This window comes from Apodemus sylvaticus, chromosome 20 (genome assembly GCF_947179515.1).
Source record: "Apodemus sylvaticus chromosome 20, mApoSyl1.1, whole genome shotgun sequence".
Classification (NCBI taxonomy): domain Eukaryota; kingdom Metazoa; phylum Chordata; class Mammalia; order Rodentia; family Muridae; genus Apodemus; species Apodemus sylvaticus.
In genome coordinates, this window is record NC_067491.1 from 4,871,787 (window position 1) to 4,893,602 (window position 21,816).

General features: G+C 49.4%; 1 protein-coding gene and 1 long non-coding RNA gene across 3 annotated transcripts in view; one reads left to right on the forward strand and one right to left on the reverse strand.

Moving 5' to 3' along the window:
• LOC127670470 (uncharacterized) overlaps positions 1-21,816 on the forward strand; it is a 215,795-nt gene that overhangs the window by 53,454 nt on the left and 140,525 nt on the right. The gene's annotated exons all lie outside the window — the stretch shown is intronic.
• Positions 1,165-21,734, reverse strand: Stat2 (signal transducer and activator of transcription 2). 2 transcript variants are annotated; one of them, XM_052164926.1, is made up of 24 exons: positions 21,555-21,734; positions 17,706-17,843; positions 17,425-17,575; positions 17,109-17,204; positions 16,656-16,745; positions 16,492-16,567; positions 16,039-16,124; positions 15,227-15,378; positions 12,536-12,694; positions 12,328-12,420; positions 12,085-12,144; positions 11,363-11,380; positions 10,237-10,330; positions 10,071-10,118; positions 9,901-9,984; positions 9,680-9,778; positions 9,391-9,526; positions 9,249-9,295; positions 9,037-9,131; positions 8,211-8,347; positions 7,314-7,496; positions 7,043-7,100; positions 3,357-3,634; positions 1,165-3,140 (listed from the first exon to the last, which is right to left on the reverse strand). In XM_052164926.1, exons 2-24 carry the CDS (start codon positions 17,834-17,836, stop codon positions 2,998-3,000), a joined length of 2,514 nt encoding a protein of 837 aa, XP_052020886.1. In that variant the 5' UTR covers positions 17,837-17,843; positions 21,555-21,734; the 3' UTR covers positions 1,165-2,997. The 2 variants fall into 2 exon arrangements, with proteins under 2 accessions (XP_052020886.1, XP_052020885.1); XM_052164925.1 differs by having other exon boundaries at positions 9,901-9,987.

The following is a 21,816-nucleotide window of genomic DNA, read 5'->3' on the forward strand; positions in this document are numbered from 1 at the left end:
CATCCACCTAGCTCATTCTCCCAAGCACTGGGATTACAGGTGTTTGCTGCCATATCCTGTTTCTTTCCTTCATTTTTCCTTGGCCTGGACATCAGAGGACATACATTTTGCTAGTGGGTTACACCTGTATCCCAGCGCTCAGGTGACTGAGGCAGGTAGATCTTGAGCTTGTTGTAACCTGTACCATATAGTGGAATCCTGGGTACAAAAGCCATCAACCAGAGCTCTAACTGTGGTGGTATATACCTGTAATGCCAGTTCCAAAGAGAGAAACAGTACTGTGAATTCAAGGCTAGCCTACTCTATATAAGTCACAGGCCATCAATGATTGCATAGAGAAAATCTTGTCGAAACAAAACAAAACAAGAATTGAGCCAGGTGGGGGTGGTGGCACACGCCTTCAATCCCAGCACTTAGGAGGCAGAAGCAGGCAGATTTCTGAGTTTGAGGCCAGCCTGGTCTACAGAATGAGTTCCAGGACAGCCAGGGATAAACAGAGAAACCCTGCCTGGGGGGGGGGGGGGGAAACAAAAGAAAGGTGTACATGGGGCATGGAGTCAGAGTCAGGGCTTTTTTGTTTGTTTGTTTTTTAAAGACAGGGCTTCTCTGTGTAATAGCCCTAACAGTCCCGAAACTTGCTTTGTAGACCAGGCTGGCCTCGGACTGATAGAGATCTCCCTGCCTGTGCCTCTTAAGTGCTAGGATTAAACCATGCCTGGATCATGTTTATTTTTTATTTTAGAGACATGGACTCTTGCATCTGAGACTGTTCTGGAACTCAATATGTAACCTAGGCTGAGCCTTAAATTCCTGATCCTGCCTCTACCTCCCAAATGCTGGGATTACAGGCACCGGCCTGGGCAGGTCCAGGTTTACGTCTTGACTTTGCTACCAAACTCAGTAATAATGGAAGCTATATGCCTGTCCCTTCTCTAGACAGTCCAAGGGACATAAATCACTGTGTCAAACAGAGGAAGGAAGGAAGGAAGGCAGGAAGGCAGGAAGGAAGGAAGGAAGGACAGACAACAGAAATGTCCTGGAGTGGGGTTGAGGGAAGCCACAGTTGATGACTAATGCCTGTACATTGCCTGCCTCTCTGTCTCTGAGGAACGGCTTTCGGGAACAGAAACTCCGAAAGTTTAGAGAAGAGACACTTCCACAATATTTTTGTTGTTGTTTTAACAAAAATTTATTACGTTGTACGAAGGACTCCAGAACAACAGTTCACTCTAACTATTTGGAGCGTGGGCGTGGGCGGTGAGAGCCGTGGGCAGTGGGAGACGGCCCAGCAGAGAGCCCAGGGGACTTCCAAAGGAGCAGAAAGACACAGTACCATTCTCGTGGTCCCGCAATGCACTGTGCCCTTGTTTGTATGAGTACATCATTGCTGTCTTCAGACACACCAGAAGAGGACATTGGATCCCATCACAGATGGTCGTGAGCCACCCTGCGGTTGCTGGGATTTGAACTCAGGACCTCTGGAAGAGCAGTTGGTGCTCTTGACCACTGAGCCGTCTCTCCAGCCCTTTGCTGGATTGCTTTCTTTCTTTCTTTCTTTCTTTTTTTTTAAAGATTTATTAGCTGTCTTCAGACACCAGAAGAGGGCATTAGATCTCTTTATATCCATAAAGAGATGGTTGTGAGCCACCATGTGGATGCTGGGATTTGAACTCATAACCTTTGGAAGAACAGTCAGTGCTCTTACCCATTGAGCCATCTTTCCAGCCCCCTTTGCTGGATTTCTTAATTTCACCATTGGCTGGGTCCCTTTTTCTCACCACTTTTGGTTTTGGCTCCTTGAGCTTCTGCTCCTGTGTGCATCTTCCTCCTCGGTTCTTGGTTGGCTCCTGCTGGGCGTGGCACTGCCCCCCCCCCCCCCGAGTTATTACTAACCCCTTCCTGAACTGTTCTGATGCAGCAGATAAGAAAACAGTTATAGCACAAGTCCTCACATTCATTTGCCACAAGTTGTACCACAAGCACACCTTAAAGCGGCGGCAACTGCCCCCTGGGCTCCCTGATAATGGCTAAGACATAAAAATGTCTCATAAACCTTCAAGGCTCTGACACTAAGGAACCTGGTCCTTGCCCAGGTCACCCCTGAGGGATAGAAAAAAAAGTTATTTTTTTTCTTTCATGTTAACAAAACACTGTACCAAAAAAAAGCGATGCCCTCTTATTAAATAGCTAAGTTCTCTTCAAACTCTGAGCTCTACTGAATACTATAAGGAGTAATTCCCAAGTGCTCAGAAACCACTCGAACCTCCAGGGGTGTTCCCTCTCAAGTGCTGGGGGAGGCAGAGATGGCCTAAAGCAGCAAAGCTTCACATCTTCATTAGAGTGTCAGGATTACATTGGGGGTGGGGCGGGGATTGAGCACGGCAAGGGCCCAGCTAGCAGTTCTTCTGTTTCACATGGTGGGCTGAAGCAGACAGCTCTCAGCCTCTACAGGAAGAGAAGGAAATTTAGAACTGGAGTCGGGAGCAAAGGTAGGTTACCTCAGGCAGGTCTCTGAGGTAACTGGAAGAGAGAACTGAAGGACTCGGCTGTGCTCAGTGTCACCGTGGTTGCCTGGCAAGGGTCTGGGTTCCACAGGACCCATCGTAGCAATGGAGGAGGAAGGACAAAATTCCATCCATGTCTGAGCTCCCCACAAAGACCCCATGTTGCTTCCCACCAACTTAGCCAATTATCAAAACATTAAAGTCGTTCCAACCTGGAAAGACACCACTGCCTCAGACCCGCTAAGGACCTCCCAAATGTCCTGACCGGCCCCCAAGACTCCTGCGTCTTCCAGCGTGGCACGCAGCCTCGGGATCCTAGAGAGACCATGGCCAGGGTCTACTCTGACTCTTTGGTGCGCCTTTGAAACCATGTTAGGCTTTTACCTCTTACTCCAAAGTTCGTGGCTAACCCAGCTTAGCAGACCTCATTTCTCATTTTTGGAAGCAACTTCCTGATGTGGGAGCTAGGAGGGACAAAACGGAAACGTAGCTCCTAGTCCTCAGAAGTTATCAAGGGTCCATCCACGTCAAAATGGCTGGGGCAGGACATGTAAGACTCCTCTATGGTGCTCTGGCCAGCCAAGAGCGGGTCACCGTTGGGCATGATGTCTTCAATATTTATGTTATTTCTGAAGACTAGAGGACAGAGAGAGAAACATCAGGCCTTGATCCCAAGTTCTTCTGATCCCGACTTTGGCAGGAAAGGTACACTCTGGGGCTGATGGGGCTCTGGGGAAATGGAGGACCAGGGTAGGACTGGGGAGGCCCTTGCATTTCCTAACAAAAGGAATCACCAGGAAACGAATGAGGAACTTGAAGCTCACCTTTTGGCAATGGTGAGAGATCACTTACTTGCCATATCAGCCATGTTCAGCTGCTGCAGGTCCTGAGGCAGATCTGGCTCTGGCAACTGCAGCAGTGCATGTGTTGGGTCTGGCTCCAGCATGATTTGTGGGGCTGCATTCAGTGTGGGCTCTAGCTTCAGCTCTGTGCCCAGGTCCAGCCCTGTCTGCAGCATCGAGCCCAGCTCCAGGTCTTGTGCTAACTCCATCGCCGACATGAGCTCTGCATCCAGCTCTAACAACTCTGGATCCTGTTTGAGCTCTGGAGGCTGCTGCAGCTCGTCCTGTCTAGGTGTGCCAGGACAGACAGCGGGACAAGACTCAGTGGGTGACATAAAGTCAGGGTCACAGAGCAAGCAGAGGTTGCGCGTCTACCCTGAGAAAGTGGTAGAGAGCCGGGTGCACTTGTGCACGCCTTTAATCCCGAACTCAGGAGGATGAGGCAGGCAGATCTCTTTGAGTTTGAAACTCAAACTCTGGGAGGCAGAGGCAGGCGGATTTCTGAGTTCGAGGCTAGCCTGGTCTACAGAGTGAGTTCCAGGACAGCCATGGGTATACAGAGAAACCCTGTCTCGAAAAAAACCAAATCCAAAGAACAAAAAAAAAAAAAAGAGAGAGAGAGAGAAAGGAAGAAAGAAAGAAAGAAAGAAAAGAAAGAAAGAAAGAAAGAAAGAAAGAAAGAAAGAAAGAAAGAAAGAAAGAAAGAAAGAAAGAAAGAAAGAAAAGAAAAGAAACTAATCTACACAGTGAGATTCTCTGACTTGGTTGTGGTGGTGGGGTGCAAAGTGGTTAAAAAAAGGGGGGGGGTTATCGTAAGATTTTAGGAGACAGAGTCTCATGTAGCACAGGCTAGCCTTCAAATCTCTACCTAGCCAAGGCTAGACTGGAACTTCTGCCTTCTACTTCCCAAGCACTGGCATTAGAGGCATCTGGCCTTGAAATCAGGCTTCTTAGGATTTGAATCCTCTCACTTACTGATTGGGTAAATCTCAGGTTATCATTTACAGTTTTTGAACTTTATTTTTTATTTTCTGTGTACAAGTATTTTGCTTGTGCGTATGTATACCACGCATGCCTGGTATATGTGGAGGCCAGAAGAGAGCCCCCGATGCTGAATGGTTGTAAGCTACCTTGTGGGTGCTAAGTACTGAACCCAGGTGCTATACAAGAACAGCCAGCTGCTCTTAACTGCTGAGCTGCCTCTCTGGCCCTCAGAAGTGGGAACGACGGCACGTAATAGAGGCAAGAGGGGGCTGGAAAAATGGCTCAGCAGTTAAGAGCACCGACTGCTTTTCTAGAGGTCCTGAGTTCAATTCCTAGCAACCACATGGTGGCTCACAACCATCTGTAATGAGATCTGACGCCCTCTTCTGGCAAGTCTGGAGAGAGCAATGGCAGTGTACTGATATGTATAAAATAAATAAATAAATCTTAAAAAAAATAAAAACAGAGGCAAGAGGATTCTAGGTATCACCCAAAATGATTTATAAATTTAATTCAACTTCTACCAAATGCCACTCTCCTCAGAAACACACTTTATATGCACTCACAAAAAACCCTTAGTACAGCTGGAGGTTAGGCATGGCGATACCTGCCTGTCATACCAGTCCTTGGGAGGCAGAGGCAGGAGAAGCAGCCAGCCATAGCTGTATAGTATGTTTGAGGTACATGAGACCCTGTTTTAAAACAACAGCTCACATAATAAAATAATACTAAGATATAGTAACCAAAATAGCATGGTACCAACATAAAATCAGACATGTGGCCAAGGAAACAGAATGCAGACCCAGAAATAAATCCATGAACTAGAGCTAACTAGTTTTTTATGAAGGTGCCAAGTACACACACACACACACACACACACCGTACAGCCTCCTCAATATACTGGAAATCCATTTACAGAAGAATTAAACTAGATTTGTATCCTCTACCACATACAAAAATCATGAAGCCAGAAAAAAATAGCTCAGCAGGTAAAGGCACCTACTACTAAACCTAACAATTTGAGTCCAATCCCATGACCCACAGTAGAAAGAAGGAACCAACTCTTGCAAATTGTTCAGTGACCTCTATACATGGGCTGTGGCATGCATACACATGTGCACACGCACATACTCACATACAGAAATAAATACGATTTAAAATCAACACAGGGGGCTTGAGAGAAGGGTGCATACCGCTGAATGGAAATGTAGAAGATCCATGTTCAGTTCCCAGCACCCCTGTAAGGTGGTTCACAACTGCCTGTAAGTCCACTCCAGGGCTCCGGCCCTCTCAGAGCAGAGGACTCTGGTCCCACAGGTGCCTACACACAGAAGTACGTACCCATGCACACACATAGCCACAATTACAAATAATAAAAATACATTTTAAGCAGCACATCATGGTGCACACTTTTAATCTCAGCACTTGGGAGACAGAGGCAGGCAGATCTCTGTGGGTTGGAGACCAGCCTGGTCTACAGAGAGAGTTCAAGGCAGCCAGGCATACACAGAGAAACCTGTCTCTGCCCTGAGGAAAAAAACCAAGAAACAAACAAAAACCCTTAAAGAAAAAAAAAACCTTACACATAAGAGATCAAAGACCTAAACATAAAACTTGAAATTATAAAATTCTAAAAGAGGGTTGGAGAGATGGGTCAGCTGTTAAGAGCACTGACTGCTCTTCCAGAGGTCCTGGGTTCAATTCCTAGCAACTATATGGTGGCTCACAACCATCTGTAATGGGATCCGATGCCCTCTTCTGTTGTGTCTGAGAACAACTGTGTATTCATATAAATTAAACAAATAAATCTTTTTTCTTTTTTTTTTTTAAGATTTATTTATTTATTATACCTAAGTACAATGTAGTTGTCTCAAGACACACCAGAAGAGGGCGTCAGATCTCATTACAGATGGTTGTGAACCACCCTGTGGTTGCTAAGATTTGAACTCAGGACCTTCAAAAAAGCAGTCAGTGCTCTTAACTGCTGAGCCATCTCTCCAGCCCCCAAATAAATCTTTCTTTTAAAAAAAGGTATCTACCAAACAACAACTTAAAAAATAAAATTCTAAAAGCAAACCTTGAGGAGAATTCTGCTCTTGCAGAAGTCCTAAGTTCAATTCCAAGCACCTACACTGGACAGCGCGCAATTGCCTGTAACTCCAGATCCTGGAGATAGAAAATCCTGTTCTGCACCCCCCACACACACAGACACACAGACACATATGTATAATTAAAATAAAATAAATCTTAAAAGAAAGGGAAAATCTTGCAACAGTGGTATAGACAATAACGTAGCCCTGAAAGCATACAAAATAAAAGCAGAAACCAGATCAACTGCAATTAAATAAATCAAACTAAGAAAGTTCACAGCAAAAACAACAATCACCTGAATTAACAGGCAATCCAGTACCCAGCAAATAACACGCTTCTAATAAGAATGGCCACCATTGTTGTTACCTACTCCACTGAGTCCTCACAAGGACTCAACAGATTTTTTTTCAGACAATCTAGTACTCTGTCATCAGGAAGGGTCCTGTGAACAGGAACGGTTGTGATCATCACTATCAGGGAGACAGAGGAAAAGATGGCAGCAGGAAACCATGGGAGAGGAGCAATCGAAGGGGAAAACACTAGAGGTTGGTGAGTTAGGGAGCGGGGAGAAGAGGGAAGGGACTGGAATTACGGATTCCCAGTGAAGGGTTTGTGTCTCACCTGTTAGAGATCACAATGAGTCTATGTTTCAAATATTTCCTCTGTTCTTCAAAATTAACTGTGGGGATACAGACAGGAGATGGGAGAGATCAATGAGTTGGTCACACAGGTCAAAGTCGCCCTAGCGCAAGACGGTCCTGACAAGGTTACCTCCTTATTAACGAGCGCGCACTGTACACAAACATGCCCTGTGTGTGAAAGGAGGGAGCCTGATCTATCAATATCCGAGAAAATTTTGATTATAGAAAGGTTGTATGTCAACAACCCCAACCTTTTTCCTGGTAGTAGCACCCAAAAGCTTCGTCCCGAGGGATTCTGGGATAGAGGAAGCGGAGTGGGTTCTCAGGGATGTTCTCTTCGGCAAGAACCTGGTAGTGGCGGATGATTTCCGTCAGAGGGAGTGACTGCAGCACTTCCTTGGTGAAAGGCTGCACGGAGCGGACGTGGGCTTTATCTGAAGGACATATTGTGGACAAGAAGTGAGTCTAGCCCGGGCTTTCCTCCGCCCCCTTTTAGGCTCCGCCCCCTTTTAGGCTCCGCCCCCTTTTAGGCTCCGCCCCCTTTTAGGCTCCGCCCCCTTTTAGGCTCCGCCCCCTTTTAGGCTCCGCCCCCTTTTAGGCTCCGCCCCCTTTTAGGCTCCGCCCCCTTTTAGGCTCCGCCCCCTTTTAGGCTCCGCCCCCTTTTAGGCTCCGCCCCCTTTTAGGCTCCGCCCCCTTTTAGGCTCCGCCCCTTTTAGGCTCCGCCCCCCTTTTAGGCTCCGCCCCTTTTAGGCTCCGCCCCCTTTTAGGCTCCGCCCCCTTTTAGGCTCCGCCCCTTTTAGGCTCCGCCCCTTTTAGGCTCCGCCCCCTTTTAGGCTCCGCCCCCTTTTAGGCTCCGCCCCCTTTTAGGCTCCGCCCCCTTTTAGGCTCCGCCCCTTTTAGGCTCCGCCCCCTTTAGGCTCCGCCCCTTTTAGGCTCCGCCCCCTTTTAGGCTCCGCCCCCTTTTAGGCTCCGCCTCCTTTTAGGCCCCGCCCCTTAAGGCTCCGCCCCCTTTTAGGCTCCGCCCCCTTTAGGCTCCGCCCCCTTTTAGGCTCCCATACAGACAACACCCCTCAAGCCAAAAGGGTGGGAGTGTGTGTGGGGTGCCTGGCAGAAAGCAGATTGCAAGAATGGTACGGGAGGGTACGGACCGTCATCCTGGTGCTCCACCCAAGAGCAAGTAATGCCCCCTTCAGACGTTTCACTGAAGCGCAGCAGGAAGGTGCCAGACATCATCTTCTTCAGCAGTCGGTGTTCCTGGCTGCGGCTCACAAAGCCCATGATGCGCCTGGAGCAGACAAAGTCCGTCAGACCCAAGTCCGGGTCCTCGAGGACTCGGTGGACAGACTGGAGAAAAGCACCGGTGAAGGGTGAGGCGATGGCTCAGCAGCTAGAGGTCCCTCCGGCCAGCCTGAGAGTTCAATCTCTAGGACCCACGTGGCGGAAGGAGAGAACCTACCCCTGTAAGCTATACTCTGATCTCCACACGCACGCACACTTGCACACAAAATAAATACACAGAAATAAAATAGAGCTGGGCATAGGCGCGAATGCCTTTAATTCCTGCGCTTGGGAGGCAGACAGGCAAGGGCAGACAGACCAGTGTGGTCTACTCAGCAAGTTCTAGGACCGCCAGCCAGAGCCACAGGACAAACACAGACAGACTGACACACCTTTCCCCGCCCTGTCCCCTCTCCCCAATTCTGCCCATTGATCTAGTTCCCAATTTCTAAGTCTGGGTCTCCTCATGGAACTGAAGGTGGAAGTACTCCGCACTCAGTGTGGTCGTAAGGACTGCATGAACGGAAGCACCCGGCAGGCTCGGCAACACAGTGGATGCTTGACAAATACCGAGCACAACTGCAATTACCCATGGGGCCTTGCATTGTTTTTGTGGCTTGTCTCTCCCTTTGGCCACCAGGAGGCGCTCGAAGTTCAGTCCTGAGCCCAGTCGAGGAAAACAAAGCCAGGCCTTACCCATCTTTCCAGAGATCCTTCAGGTGGTCATGTACCAGCTCCAGAATTTTGTCCAGCCAGGTCCAGAAAGGGATCTTGCCAGGGGGGCTCTCTCGCTGAAAGGGGAACAGAGAGGCAGGAAGGGATGCGCAGCTGCCCTTGGTGTGGGGAGGGGTGGAGGTGGGCCAGTGCTTGGACCGGGGACTAGCGGGACACAGGCTGCAGGCTGCTACCTTGCTGAAGTCTCCCCAGGACAGCAGTGCATCCTTGCAGTTCTTTCCTGTGGACCAGAGTCACAGACAGATGACTGAAGGAGGCCAAGGCCACGCCGAGGACTCGGGGCAGGGGCAAGCCAAGGCCGAAAGAAAACTGTACCCAACAGCTTGTTCCTCAGCATGCCCAGCTGCTTAGAATCCAGGCCTCGGCCGACGTAAGAGGAGAACTGCCAGCTGAGCACAGGCCCCAGCAAACTCCAGGGGGCTTTCGGGGCTTGGCAGAAGAACTGCTGGTTCTGCAGGGTTGGGGGTGAGCCGGCTCAGAAGCAGCCCTTCTGGCCAAGCCTCCCTTCCTCTCTGCCCCCGCCCCTGCTCGACCGCCCGCCTCCTCCTCCTCCCCGTCCTCCCCTTCCTCCTCCCCTTCCTCCTCCCCCCCCTCCTCCTCCTACCATGGGATTTGAGCTGAGCATGTTGAACCAGAGAATGGATGCCCAGGCAATGGAGAGTTGGCTCATGTTAGAAATAATCACCACGGGGAGCGTGTCGGTCTGGGAGGAAGACAGGAGTCATGGTGGAGAACCGGGATGTTTGTAACTGCAGACATCCGCGGCCCCTTTCGTCCCCACCCCCTATCCCCCACCCTCCGACCCCCCCCCTTCCCTTCACTCACCTGCAGCTTCATCGTCAGACCCTGGTACACGTACTCCACCATGAAGCTGATGATGTGTAACTCCTCGGTCACGGCCAGCGGCCCCTGCTGGGTCACAGTGATCAGACTCGCTTCCCTTGGTGAGTCCCTCGCTCACTGCTCGCTCACTGCTCCGGGACCACCAGCCTTACCTTGTTGTTGCCCTTTCCTGCACCCACAGAGCGTTGCTCCACCAGCGTCTGGAAATTAATAAAAAAAAAAAAACAATGCCAAGGAAGGAACCCAGAGGCCACGGCCTGGAAATGCCCCAGCTCCCGCTCCTCCAGACTAGACACCGATTCTGTCAGCCCTTCTTACCAAGAAGCCGAAGTCCCAAATTAAGCCTTGTCTCTGGCCCTCCTCAGGAGTCAAGGTTTTTTGGTTTGAGGTCAGAATGTTGAACTTCCGGAAGCTGTTCCAGGAAGAGGATACAGGGAGATAAAGAGCAGCGTTAGTATCTTTCTCTCAGCCGGGGCAGTGGTGGCGGGCGCGCCTTTAATCCCAGCGCTTGGGAGGCAAAGGTGGGTTTCTGAGTTTGAGGCCAGCCTGGTCTACAGAGAGAATTCCAGAACAGCCAGGGCTACACAGAGAAACCCTGTCTTGAAAAACAGAAAAAGAAGAAAAAAAAAAAGAGAGAGAAAAGTATCTTTCTTTCTTTTGCTCTCTCTCACTTCTTTGTGTAGCCCAGGCTGGCCTTGTATTTTCAGTGATTCTCTTGCCCCATGCTCCTAAGTACTGAAACGTAAGGTGTATTCCACCATGGCTTGCTCAGAGTTATTTTTATTTTTATTGTATTTGGTTTTGTTGTTGTTGTTGTTTTGGGATTTGTTTTTTTTTTTTTGTTTTTTTCCTTTTTTTCCCCAGGACAGGGTTTCTCTGTGTAGCCCTTGCTGTCCTGGAACTCACTCTGTAGACCAGGCTGGCCTCAAACTCAGAAATCCGCCTGCCTCTGTCTCCCAAGTGCTGAGATTGATTACAGGCGTGCGCCACCACCGCCCTGCCCAGAGTTAGTTTTAAAAACAGCAGAAAAGGGACAGTGGGATGACTCAGCTTGGGGACAAGTCTGAGGACTTGAATTTGATCCCAAGGACCCATGTGGTGCAGGGAAGGACAGAACAAGCCCACTAGAGGTCCTCTGACTTACACACTTTCATATTTTTCCCTCTTGATTATGAATGTATATATACACACACACACACACACACACACACACACACACACTCTCTCTCTCTCTCTCTAAGCAAAGTGTAAAAAGAAAAACTAAAATAAATACGACTTAGCAGTAAACCAAAATTCCACTTCACTTCAGATTTCGCCCTCTCCCTTTGTCCACGAGCCCCTGGGGAGGGCCAGAGACAAGGTTTAATTTGGGACTGTCTCCCGTGAACTCCCACATGTGATTGTGCGGGTCACACGGATGTACACGTCCTCATCAGGCACTTACCCTGGTAAGTCTGAATTCCTGGAAAGAAAGAGGAAAAAAAAAAAGGGTCACTGGGAGGTAAAAGTGTTCAGACAGACCTAGGTTCACACCGCCTTCTTGAGCTCATGTAGACGTGGCATGGCCTGGCGGAAGAGACACAGAATCTCTTGAGTTCCTGTCTGTGTTTGTCTGATGCATTGGCCATGCCTGGCTGGTGGTGCTGTGATACAATGAAACTAGTCTGCTTGAGAGGCAGAGGCAGGCGGATCTCTGAGTTCCAGTCCAGCCTGGTTTACAGAGTGAGTTCCAGAACAGCCAGGGCTGCACAGCAAAACACTGTGAAACACTGTCTCGAAAGAAAGAAAGAGAGAAAGGTGGGGGGGGGAGAGAGAAGAAAGGAAAGAAGGAAGGAAGGAAGGAAGGAAGGAAGGAAGGAAGGAAGGAAAGAAGGAAGGAAGAAAGAGAGAGAGAGAGAAAGAAAGAAAGAAAGAAAGAAAGAAAGAAAGAAAGAAAGAAAGAAAGAAAGAAAGAAAGAAAGAAAGAAAGAAAGAAAGGAAGGAAGGAAGAAAGACAAAGAAACTAGTCTGGGCAGCACCGGGTCGGGCTTGGTGTGGGAGTTGGGATGGATGGATGGATGGACAGAAGGCAGCACCGGGAACCCTGCTGTGCGTGCAGTGGGTACCTCTGCCTCCTGCCTGTCCCACTGGCTGTTTTAGTCACATCCCTCAGTGACCTCAGCTCACCTGTCAACGGAGACTTCTGCTCTGAGTGATTTGTTGCCTTCCTGGAGTCTCACCAGCAGTCTGTGGGGGGAACGGGTGACAGGTGATTGGATACTGCCAGAGGTGTGGAAAAAAGGGGGCGCGGGGGGGGGAAGGTGAACTAGAAGGGGGGGGAGTAAGTCTTCACGAGAGTAAGGTTCTGCACACTCAGAAAAGGCACAACAGCAGTGGAGGGGAAATGAGGCAGGAGCTCGCAAACACAACCTTGTCCGGACTGTGAACTTGCTCCCGGTCTTCAGGATGAGGGGTCGATGGAGAGTCTGGGTCATGCAGGGCTGGGTCTCCACTACGAAGGACCTAAGGGAAGAGGTGGGAAGGAAGATAACAGCTGCTGCTGCGTTATGTAACAACCATCTCCCTGTGTTTCTCCTCCCTTGTTTCTCCTCCACAGAAGCCTCCCGGGCCACCAGACCTTTGGAGCAGACGCTGAAGTAACTCCATGACTTGTGCATTCTGCAGATCCACCCCTTGGCCAAACATGTAACCTTCATACCGAAGCTCGTGACTGAGTTCCTTCAGCTGCTGCAGGAGCTGACGAAGGTGGAACAAGAACTTCGCTCCAGCCGTCAACCTGGGCGACAGAGTCCAGGGAGAGAGACGCGTTCAGGGTTCCGGGGGCCCCACAGAGGCTTGGGTGAGGAGAGTCGGAAACTGACTTGAGCCCCGGGTGTGACTTCACCCTTGTGAACACTGAGCTCTCGAGGTAGAAGTAGGAGGGTTGAGAGTTCAAGGCTGGCCTGGGTTATCTACTGTGATCCAGTCTCAGAAATAAACAAGTAAACATAAGGGGTTATTGATGTAGCTCACTTGGTGGGACAAGTACAAATCCCTAGATCTGATCTCCAACACTGTATCACCTGGGCAGGGATTTCCAACTCTGAGGAGGCGAAGGCAAGAAAACTAGTTCATTCTCAGCTGTATAGTGAGTTCAAGGCCAGCTTGGGACACAAGAGACCCCCGCCACAAACAAACAGAATTCAGGAAGCACACAGCAGCGTATTCAAAACAATATTTACTCTAAAAGATTAAACGCAAAACCACTTTGATACACAAGTTTTACTAACATAATGATATTTTATTTTATACACACGCATGTGCAGGGACACATACCCGTGCATGTGTGCATAGAGCCTAGAACTGAGTCTCTTCATCTATTCTTCTTCACCTCTTTTTTTTTTTTCCACCCAAGACAGGGTTTCTCTGTGTAGCCCTGGGTATCCTGAAACTTACTGTAGACCAGGCTGGCCTCGAACTCAGAGATCAGCCTGCCTCTGCCTCCTAAGTGCTGGGATTACAGGCGTGCGCCACCACTGCCTGTCTGCTCTTCACCTCTTCTGAGACAATCTCTCTCACTGAACCTGGGCCTCACCATTTGGCTTAAGCGGCTGGCCAGCAAACCCTGGCATCTGCCTATTTCCGCCCACTGGTGTGGGGTTATGCATTCCTGGTATTGTGCCTAGCTTAGCTTTTAAGTGGCTGCTGGAGATATTGGGTCCTGTGCTGTGCTTGCATAGCAAGCAGGTTCCTGATGGAGCAATTTCCTCACACCCAGGTTTTGTGTGTGTGTGTGTGTGTGTGTGTGTGTGTGTTCAAGACAGGGTCCAACTACATACTCCAGACTAGCCAGAACACGTGAGAACTTTTGGTTTTCACGTGTTAGCTGCTCTAGGACTTGGATTACTAGACTCCAGCACCACATTCAACTCAGAACCATCTTTCGTAAAGCCGGCAGCCTGAAACATCCCACAGTGGGTAAAAGTACTCGACTGGAAAGCTTGGCCACCTGGGTTGTGTCCCTGGAACCCATATAAAGATGGCAGTGGAGAACCCCACAAAGTTCTCCTCTGAGCTCCATACACACGCCACACACACGTGTGCCCTCCCCATCATACAGACACACGCAGTGGTAGAAAATGTAAAGAAACGGTGTCAGAAGAGATGGCTCGGTGGTTAAGAGCACTGGCTGCTCTGTAAGAGAATCTGGGTTCAGTTCCCAGCACCTACATGGTAGCTCACAACTGTCTGTAACTTTAGTTCCAGGGGATCCAGTACCATCATACATGCAGGCAAAACCCCACTGTAAGTAAAAATAAATCATTAAGGGCTGGAGAGATGGCTCAGTGGTTAAGAGCACTGACTGCTCTTCCGAAGGTCCTGAGTTCAAATCCCAGAAACCACATGGTGGCTCACAACCATCCGCGTAATGAGATCTGATGCCCTCTTCTGGTGCATCTGAAGACAGTGACGGTGTACTTAGATATAACAATAAATAAAAATCTTTGGGCCAGAGCAAGCAGAGCCGGACTGAACGAGGCTGACCAGAGTGAGCAGAGGTCCTGAATTCAATTCCCAACAACCACATGATGGCTCCCAACCATCTGTACAGCTACTAAATAAAAAATAAATCATTAAGAAACATTTCAATGTAATTCAGCACTTGGGAGGCAGAGGCAGGTGGAGTTCAAGGCCAGCCTGGTCTACAGAGTGAGTTCCAGGACAACCAGGGCTACACAGAGAAACCCTGTCTCAAGAAAACCAAAATAAATAAATAAATAGATAGATAGATAGATAGATAGATAAATAGATAAATAAATAAATGGCGTCATTTCAATGTACATTTTATAATAATCTACTTATTTTCTTAAGGATTTATTTTATTAAGTGGGCATGGTAGTCCATGCCTTTAATCCTAACACTGAGGAGACAGAGGCTGGAGAACTGGTCAGTTCAAAGCCAGCCTGGTCAACGCAGTGAGTTCCGGGCTATCCAAAAGCTACATAGTGAGACCTTGTCTCAAAAGCAAACAAAACAGAGGGTAGATTGTGGCTGTGGATTAACCCATTATTTTCCATTGCTCCTTCACCAGAGCACAGGCTGGACTCAGGCCTCCGTGAGTTGAGAAGACAAAAGAAATAGCGCGGTCAGTCACGCCGGAGGACAGCAGAAGAGACCGGGGCGTCACCTGCTGCTACTCCCCTTCCCCTTCCTGCCCTTCCGTTCCCCTTCTGTGCTGACAGTCAATACGGGACTTGTGTGTATAGGAGGAGCACCGTGTACATGAGTTTGGGGGGGAAAAGCATCATCTATCTGTCTTTCTTCTTACCACTGTTCCAGCTGTTCCAGCTGCAGCTCGGGTGGCGGGGCTCCAATGCAGGACTTCTGCTGCTGCACCTTCCACTCGTCCACTTTGGGCAGCAGGAGGTCGACCAGGGTGGTTAATCGGCCAATCAGTCCTTTGGAGACGTCCAGTACCTCCTAGGAAAGAGAACTCATGAGGGCTAAGTACCTCTTACCAACCCCATCATCCAGCTGTCCCCCTCACCCCCCTCTGCTGCCCCAGTTCCCTGCTGCCACCTCCCCCCCTTTCCTGCTGCCACCTCCCCCCTCCCACAGTTCCCTGTTGCCCTCGACCCCCCACTGCTGCCCCTCAGTTCCCTGATGTCTCCAGATCCCACTCTGCTGGACCCTAGTTCCCTACTGCCCCCTGAACCCCTTCCCCCCCCCCAGGTTTCTGCTGCCCCTGACCCTACTCTCCCACACTTCCCTGCTGCCCCCGACACCCCACTGCTACCCCTCAGTTCTCTACTGCCCGCAGACCCCACCTCCCCTCCCCCCAGTTCCCTGCTGCCCCCCCAGTTACCTGCTGCCCCTGACCCCACCTCCCCACCCCCCCAGTTCCCTGCTGCCTCCCCCAGTTCCCTGCTGCCCCCCCCAGTTCCCTGCTGCCCCTGACCCCACCTCCCCTCCCCCCCCAGTTCCCTGCTGCCCCCACTCTCCCCCAGTTCCCTGCTGCTCCCCTCTCCCCCCAGTTCCCTGCTGCCCCCCAGTTCCCTGCTGCCCCCACTCTCCCCCAGTTCCCTGCTGCTCCCCTCCCCCCCCAGTTCCCTGCTGCCCCCCTCTGTGCCCTGCCCCTACCTTTCTCATTCTGTCCACTTTGTTGATTGTCGCCTGCACAAGCTGCTCCTGTTGGCTCTGATGGGGATCCAAAGACGATGTCTTCTCTGAAAAGCGAGACCAAAACTCAGACCGCAGGTTCCTTCTGCTCTTTTCTGCCCCTGGGGGTCTCAGTTAGAAACAGAAAATGCTGGATGGGGAGGAAGGAAGAACCAGGCCAAGTACAGGTACCTGAAGGACACAGGCAAACTCTGGACGGATCAGAAGCCCACTCAACCTGCTAAGCAGTTTCTAGGCAATCCCTGTCTTGCTTGCTCACCATCCCTCAGTTACATCTCTAGTCCACCCTCCACACCCGACACCTCTGTCCGCCTTACATATGACAGGACTACTGATGCCGTGCCACCTGCTGCTGGCTGGCTGTAGGTGGCCACTGCTCGTCCCCTGCCCTTGTCCCGCTTTGAGTGGACCTACTCTGGTTGAGAATGGTGTATCTGAAGGTGAAGACATCCTGCTCGTCCTTCAGCTGCCTGATGGATCTCACCAACATCTGTAAAGGAGATGGGACCCCCGTGAGGCTGCTTCTGAGGGCGGAGAAGCTGAGTCCTCCCTGCCCAGCACTTGCCACATCCACCAACCTCAACCACAGTCTGTAAATCCAGGATGCGAGTTTCGATCTCAAGATGCTGGCTCTCCACTGCTGCTTCGGGGACTGGCCTGGGCTGCACCTGAAGTAAGAGGTTCTGGACGTGTTTGAACTCTGACTTGTTTTTTTGTTTGGTTGTTCATCTGGTTTTGTTTTGTTTTTCAAGACAGGGTTTCTCTGCGTATAGCCCTGGCTGTTCTGGAACTCACTACGCAGACCAACCTGAGCTCAAATTCACAGAGATCCACCTGCCTCTCTGGCCCAAGTGCTGGAATTATCAGTGTGGGCCACATCCCGCCACTCCCACCTGAACTCTAGAGTCTCCATCCCTGAAATTTTACTGCAGAGTGTGGGGGAGATCCTGGTCTGAGAGGAGTCTTAACTCTCCTCCAGGTGCCTTGCTGTCCCAGGGGGCTTTCAAATGTCAGTGTCACATTGACCTTACCTCTTGAGCTCTTTGGGCCTGATTCAGAATACTTTTCTCTTCCAGAAGAAGATTAAAGATCATCTCAGCCAACTGGGTAGGGCCATTAGGAAAGGTCTAAGTAGGGAAAAACAGAGGCATGGTTCCATTTAACCACCTTAATAACCTGCCTGCCAATCCAGACCCTGTCTTCAGTGTCTCCAGTAATTTTCCTCCTTCACAGTCCCCGAATCTAGATTCAGTCCTTTACTCCTCTGGACCCCAAGTCCAGACTCTGCAGCCCAGCCTATCCTCAAAGACCAGTCCCACATGACTATTCCCAGCTCTTCCAAAGTACCTGAATGTCCCGGTTGAATTTCCGCAAGTTATGCTGCAGTAACAAGTAATCGGAGTCTAAGCTGTAGTGGTTCCACTGGTTCAGCTGGTCCAGGATGTTGAAATACAGCATGTTGGCCTTGGAATCGTCATTGCCTAGCACAGCTTCACTCCTGAGGACCGCGGGACAGGGGCTCTGTGAACTAACTACCTGCTGCTCTGATATCTCCCACCCCTCCCAGGACATCTCTAGGTCCCGCTGTGCTCAGAAGGAGCCAACTGAATGCCCAAGCCCTCCCTCACCAGTTCTGGTCTTCAATCCAGGCGGCCAAGTGCTGTCTGACATCCATTGGCAGGATACTCTGTGAGTAGATCTGGTGTAACTGGTCCAAGAACGGGCTGTCAAGGTTCTGTAACATCTCCCACTGCGCCATTTGGGCTCTGAATGGAAAAGACAACCGTTCTCTGCTGGACGATTTACTGAACCAAATCATCTACAGTCTAATGGTTTATTTATTTATTGTTTGGTTTATAAAACACACAAACAGGGCTGGAGAGATGGCTCAGCGGTTAAGAGCTCTGACTGCTCTTCTCCAGGTCCTGAGTTCAAATCCCAGCAACCACATGGTGGCTCACAACCATCTGTAATAGGATCTGATGCCCTCTTCTGGTGTGTCTGAAGAACACCAGGAACAGTGTGCTCACGTACATGCAATAAATAAATAAATCGTAAAATAAATAAATAAATAAATAAATAAAAACCACACAAACACAAACAAATCCACAGTCTCAGTAACCCAGCTGGACTGGAAGTCAAAGTGATCCTGCCATATGTGTGTGTGTGTGTGTGTGGTGTGTGTGTGTGTGTGTGTATGAGTACACTGTAGTTGTCTTCAGACACACTAGAAGAGAGCATCAGATCCCATTACAGATGGTTGTGAGCCACCATGTGGTTGCTGGGATTTGAACTTAGGACCTCTGGAAGAGCTGCCAGTGTTCTTAACTGCTGAGCCATCTCTCCAGCCCCATGATTTTTGTTCTTATTTAAAATGTTTCAATTATATGGTTAAAAGATAGATAAAAGGGTCTGGAGAGTTGGCTCAGTGTTTAAGAGCACTTGTTCTAAAGGACCAGATTTGATTCCTAGTGCTCACCTGGTGACTCACAACTGTTTACACCCCAGTCCCAAGGGATCTATCTGTATCCTCTTCTGACCTCTGAGGCCATCAGGTATTTGCCTAAATACACATAGGCAAAACTCATAAACCGAGGTAGTTTGAGTGTAACTGGCCCCCATCGGCCAATAGGGACGGCACTATTAGGAGGTGTGGCCTTGCTGGAGGAAGTATGTCTCTATGGGGGCGGGCTCTGAGGTCTTATATGCTCAGGTTCTGCCCAGGGTGGCACACAGTCTCCCACTGCCTTTGGATCAAGATGTAGAACTCTCCTTCAGGAGCATGTCTGCCTGGACATTGCCCTATTACCCACCATGAAGATAAAGGACAAAATCTCTGAAACTGTAGGCCAAACCCAATTAGATATTTTCCTTTATTAGAGTTGCTGAGATCATGGTATCTCTTCACAGCAACAGAAGCCCTAATAAAGTGAAGTAGGGGGCTGGAGAGATGGCTCAGCGGGTAAGAGCCCTGACTGCTCTTCTGAAGGTCCTGAGTTCAAATCCCAACAACCACATGGTGGCTCACACCATCCATAATGAGATCTGATGCCCTCTTCTGGTGTGTCTGAAGACTGCTACAGCGTACTTACATACAATAAATAAATAAGTCTTAAAAAAAAAAAAAAAACTTAAGCAGAACAGGTGATGCAGACTCACCAAAAAACATGTGAGTGTACACAACATGTGACACAGCCAGAAACTTCCACTTCATCTAAGACATACACATAAAAAATTTTTTTTTTATTTTTGAAACAGGGTTTCTCTGTGTAGCCTTGGCTTTCCTAGAAATAGCTCTATAGATCAAGCTGTCTTAAAATTCTGAGATCCACCTGCCTCTGCCTCCCGAGTGCTGGGATTAAAGGCGGTGCCTCTACTGCGCAGCTATAAAATATTTTTAATTTTTAGTATAGAATAGTTTTTAGGGCATGGGAAAGGGAGTTGAGAAGAGGGAGAGAGAGAGAGAGAGAGAAAGAGGGAGGGGAGGAAAAAAGAGAGGCCGGCCAGGAACATGTGGAGAGAGGGAGAGAGGGAGAAAGGAAAGAAGGGGCAGAGAGCTAAAATAATTTTTTTTAATATAGAAAATACCAGTTTACATTGGCCCTACTCCCAATCTTGGCCTTTGTGCTTTCTCTCCAAAAAGTAATTGTTGTTATAATTCACTGCAGTTTTTCTAGGGAATACTATTTAATAGTTGTAACAGGTGGTACTTTTTATTTTAGTGGTAACTTTGAAACACACAAAAGTGTTAGTAGCTAAGTCCTGTGTTATATGCCTATATTACCAACACTTGGCCCTTGGAAACATGAGTACTGGGGGCGGCCTTAGATACCTAATGAATTTGAGGTCAGCCAAGACTACATAAGACCCTGCCTCAAACGAAAAAAGGGAGGGGGCTGGTTAAGAGCACTGACTGCTCTTCCAGGTCCTCAGTTCAATTCTCAGCAACCACATGGTGGCTCACGACCATCTGTTGTGGGATCGGGCGCCCTCTTCTGGTGAGTCTGTAGACAGCTACAGTGTGCTCACATACATTACATAAATACTTCTTTATCTTGCTCTCATCAGCTGCCACAGAAGCCGGTAGGCACCGATACCAGAATATCGTTAGGAACCATTTAACTGATTTGGGGTTGGGGGAGGGGAAAACCCCGCAGAAGAGGGGGAGGAGGGATGGTAGGAGGCAGACGGGGTGAGGACACCAGGAGAACACACAATCAACGAGGCAGGGGCCATCGGGGCTCACAGAGTCTGAAGCAGCAGTCACGGAGCCTGCAACACTCTGAGATGGGTCCTCGGCAAATATGTCATGGTTGTTTAGCTTGGGGGCTTTTGTGGAAGCCCTAAAGTGGGAGGGGAGTGTCTCTGACTCCTTTGGCTGTTCTTGGGACCCTTCTTGCTCTGGGTTACCTTGGCCAGCCTTGATCTGAAGGTTTGTGCCACACAGCGTTTGGGTGTAACCCCTGGGAGACCTTCTCTTTGCTGACAGGAGAGGAGCAGTGGATCTGGGGAGAGGTGGGGAGCACTGGGAGAAGTAGAGGGAAGGGAAGATGTGGTCAGGATGTATTGTATGAGAGAAGAATAAATCAAAAGAAAAAATAAAAACCTTACTCTTTTTGGTTTTGTTTTTGTTTTGTTTTTTTGGTTTTTGGAGACATGGTTTCTCTGTGTAGCCCTGGCTGTCCTGGAGCACACTCTGTAGACCAGGCTGGCCTCGAACTCAGAAATCCGCCTGCCTCTGCCTCCCAGAGTGCTGGGATTACAGGCGTGCGCCACCACCGCCCAGCAGTACTTCCTTTAGTTAGCTTCAACTCAGACATAAGTTTTGCACTGCATAAGCTTTTCTGAAATAAACTAGACTTTGTGTGTAACCTTAAGCAAGCAGTCTCACCTTCCAGGGCTTTATATGTAATACATACGAATATATTATACACACATACATAACAATTAAGGATGCCTTATTTATTTATTTATTTATTTATTTATTTATTTATTTATTTATTTATTTGGGCAAGGACCAAAAATTATGCAAAGGACCTGGAGAGATGGCTCCGTGATTAAAAGCGCTGGCTGTCCTTCCAGAGGACCTGGGTTCGATTCCCAGCCCCCATATGGCTGCTCACAACCATCTAACTCTGGCTAATTCAGACATGCATGTATTACACAGATACGACATACACACACATTTAAAAAAAAATAAGGAAGCAAACAAATAAATAAACAGATTTCGCAGAGCAGAGGTTAAAGCGTTGGCTTATGACAAGGAACAAACGGGTACATATAGCAGCTGCAAGGGTTGCGGGGGAGTTTTGAAAGGAAGTTGACCGGGTTGAGAAGTAGAGCTATGCAGCGGTGCAGCATCCTGCAGGGTGTTCGACTTCAGCCAGAGAGAAGAAACCTGCACCCGGGGCAGCAGCCCTTCCCGGGAACAGGCTGGCACCTCCGTCCCGCTCCGCACAGCCCTTCGGGGCCTGTACCTTCTGAGGGTCCAGTGCTGCTCCTTCCAGTGCTCCCGTTGCAACTTCCAATCCTCCAAGCGGCTCAAGGACCCGTTTCCCACCCTTCCCCGACTCTGGCGGACCCAGATCGCGTAGGGCAGAATGGGTCACCCGGCTGTGGACTCTCGGCGTTCCGGGCTCTGTGGGGCGAATGGAGGCTTGGCCACACCCTTCCCGTGTGGCACTGTCATTGGCTGAGACACAACCCCACCCAGCGCTGGGAGGGACAAGCTGCTTGTAA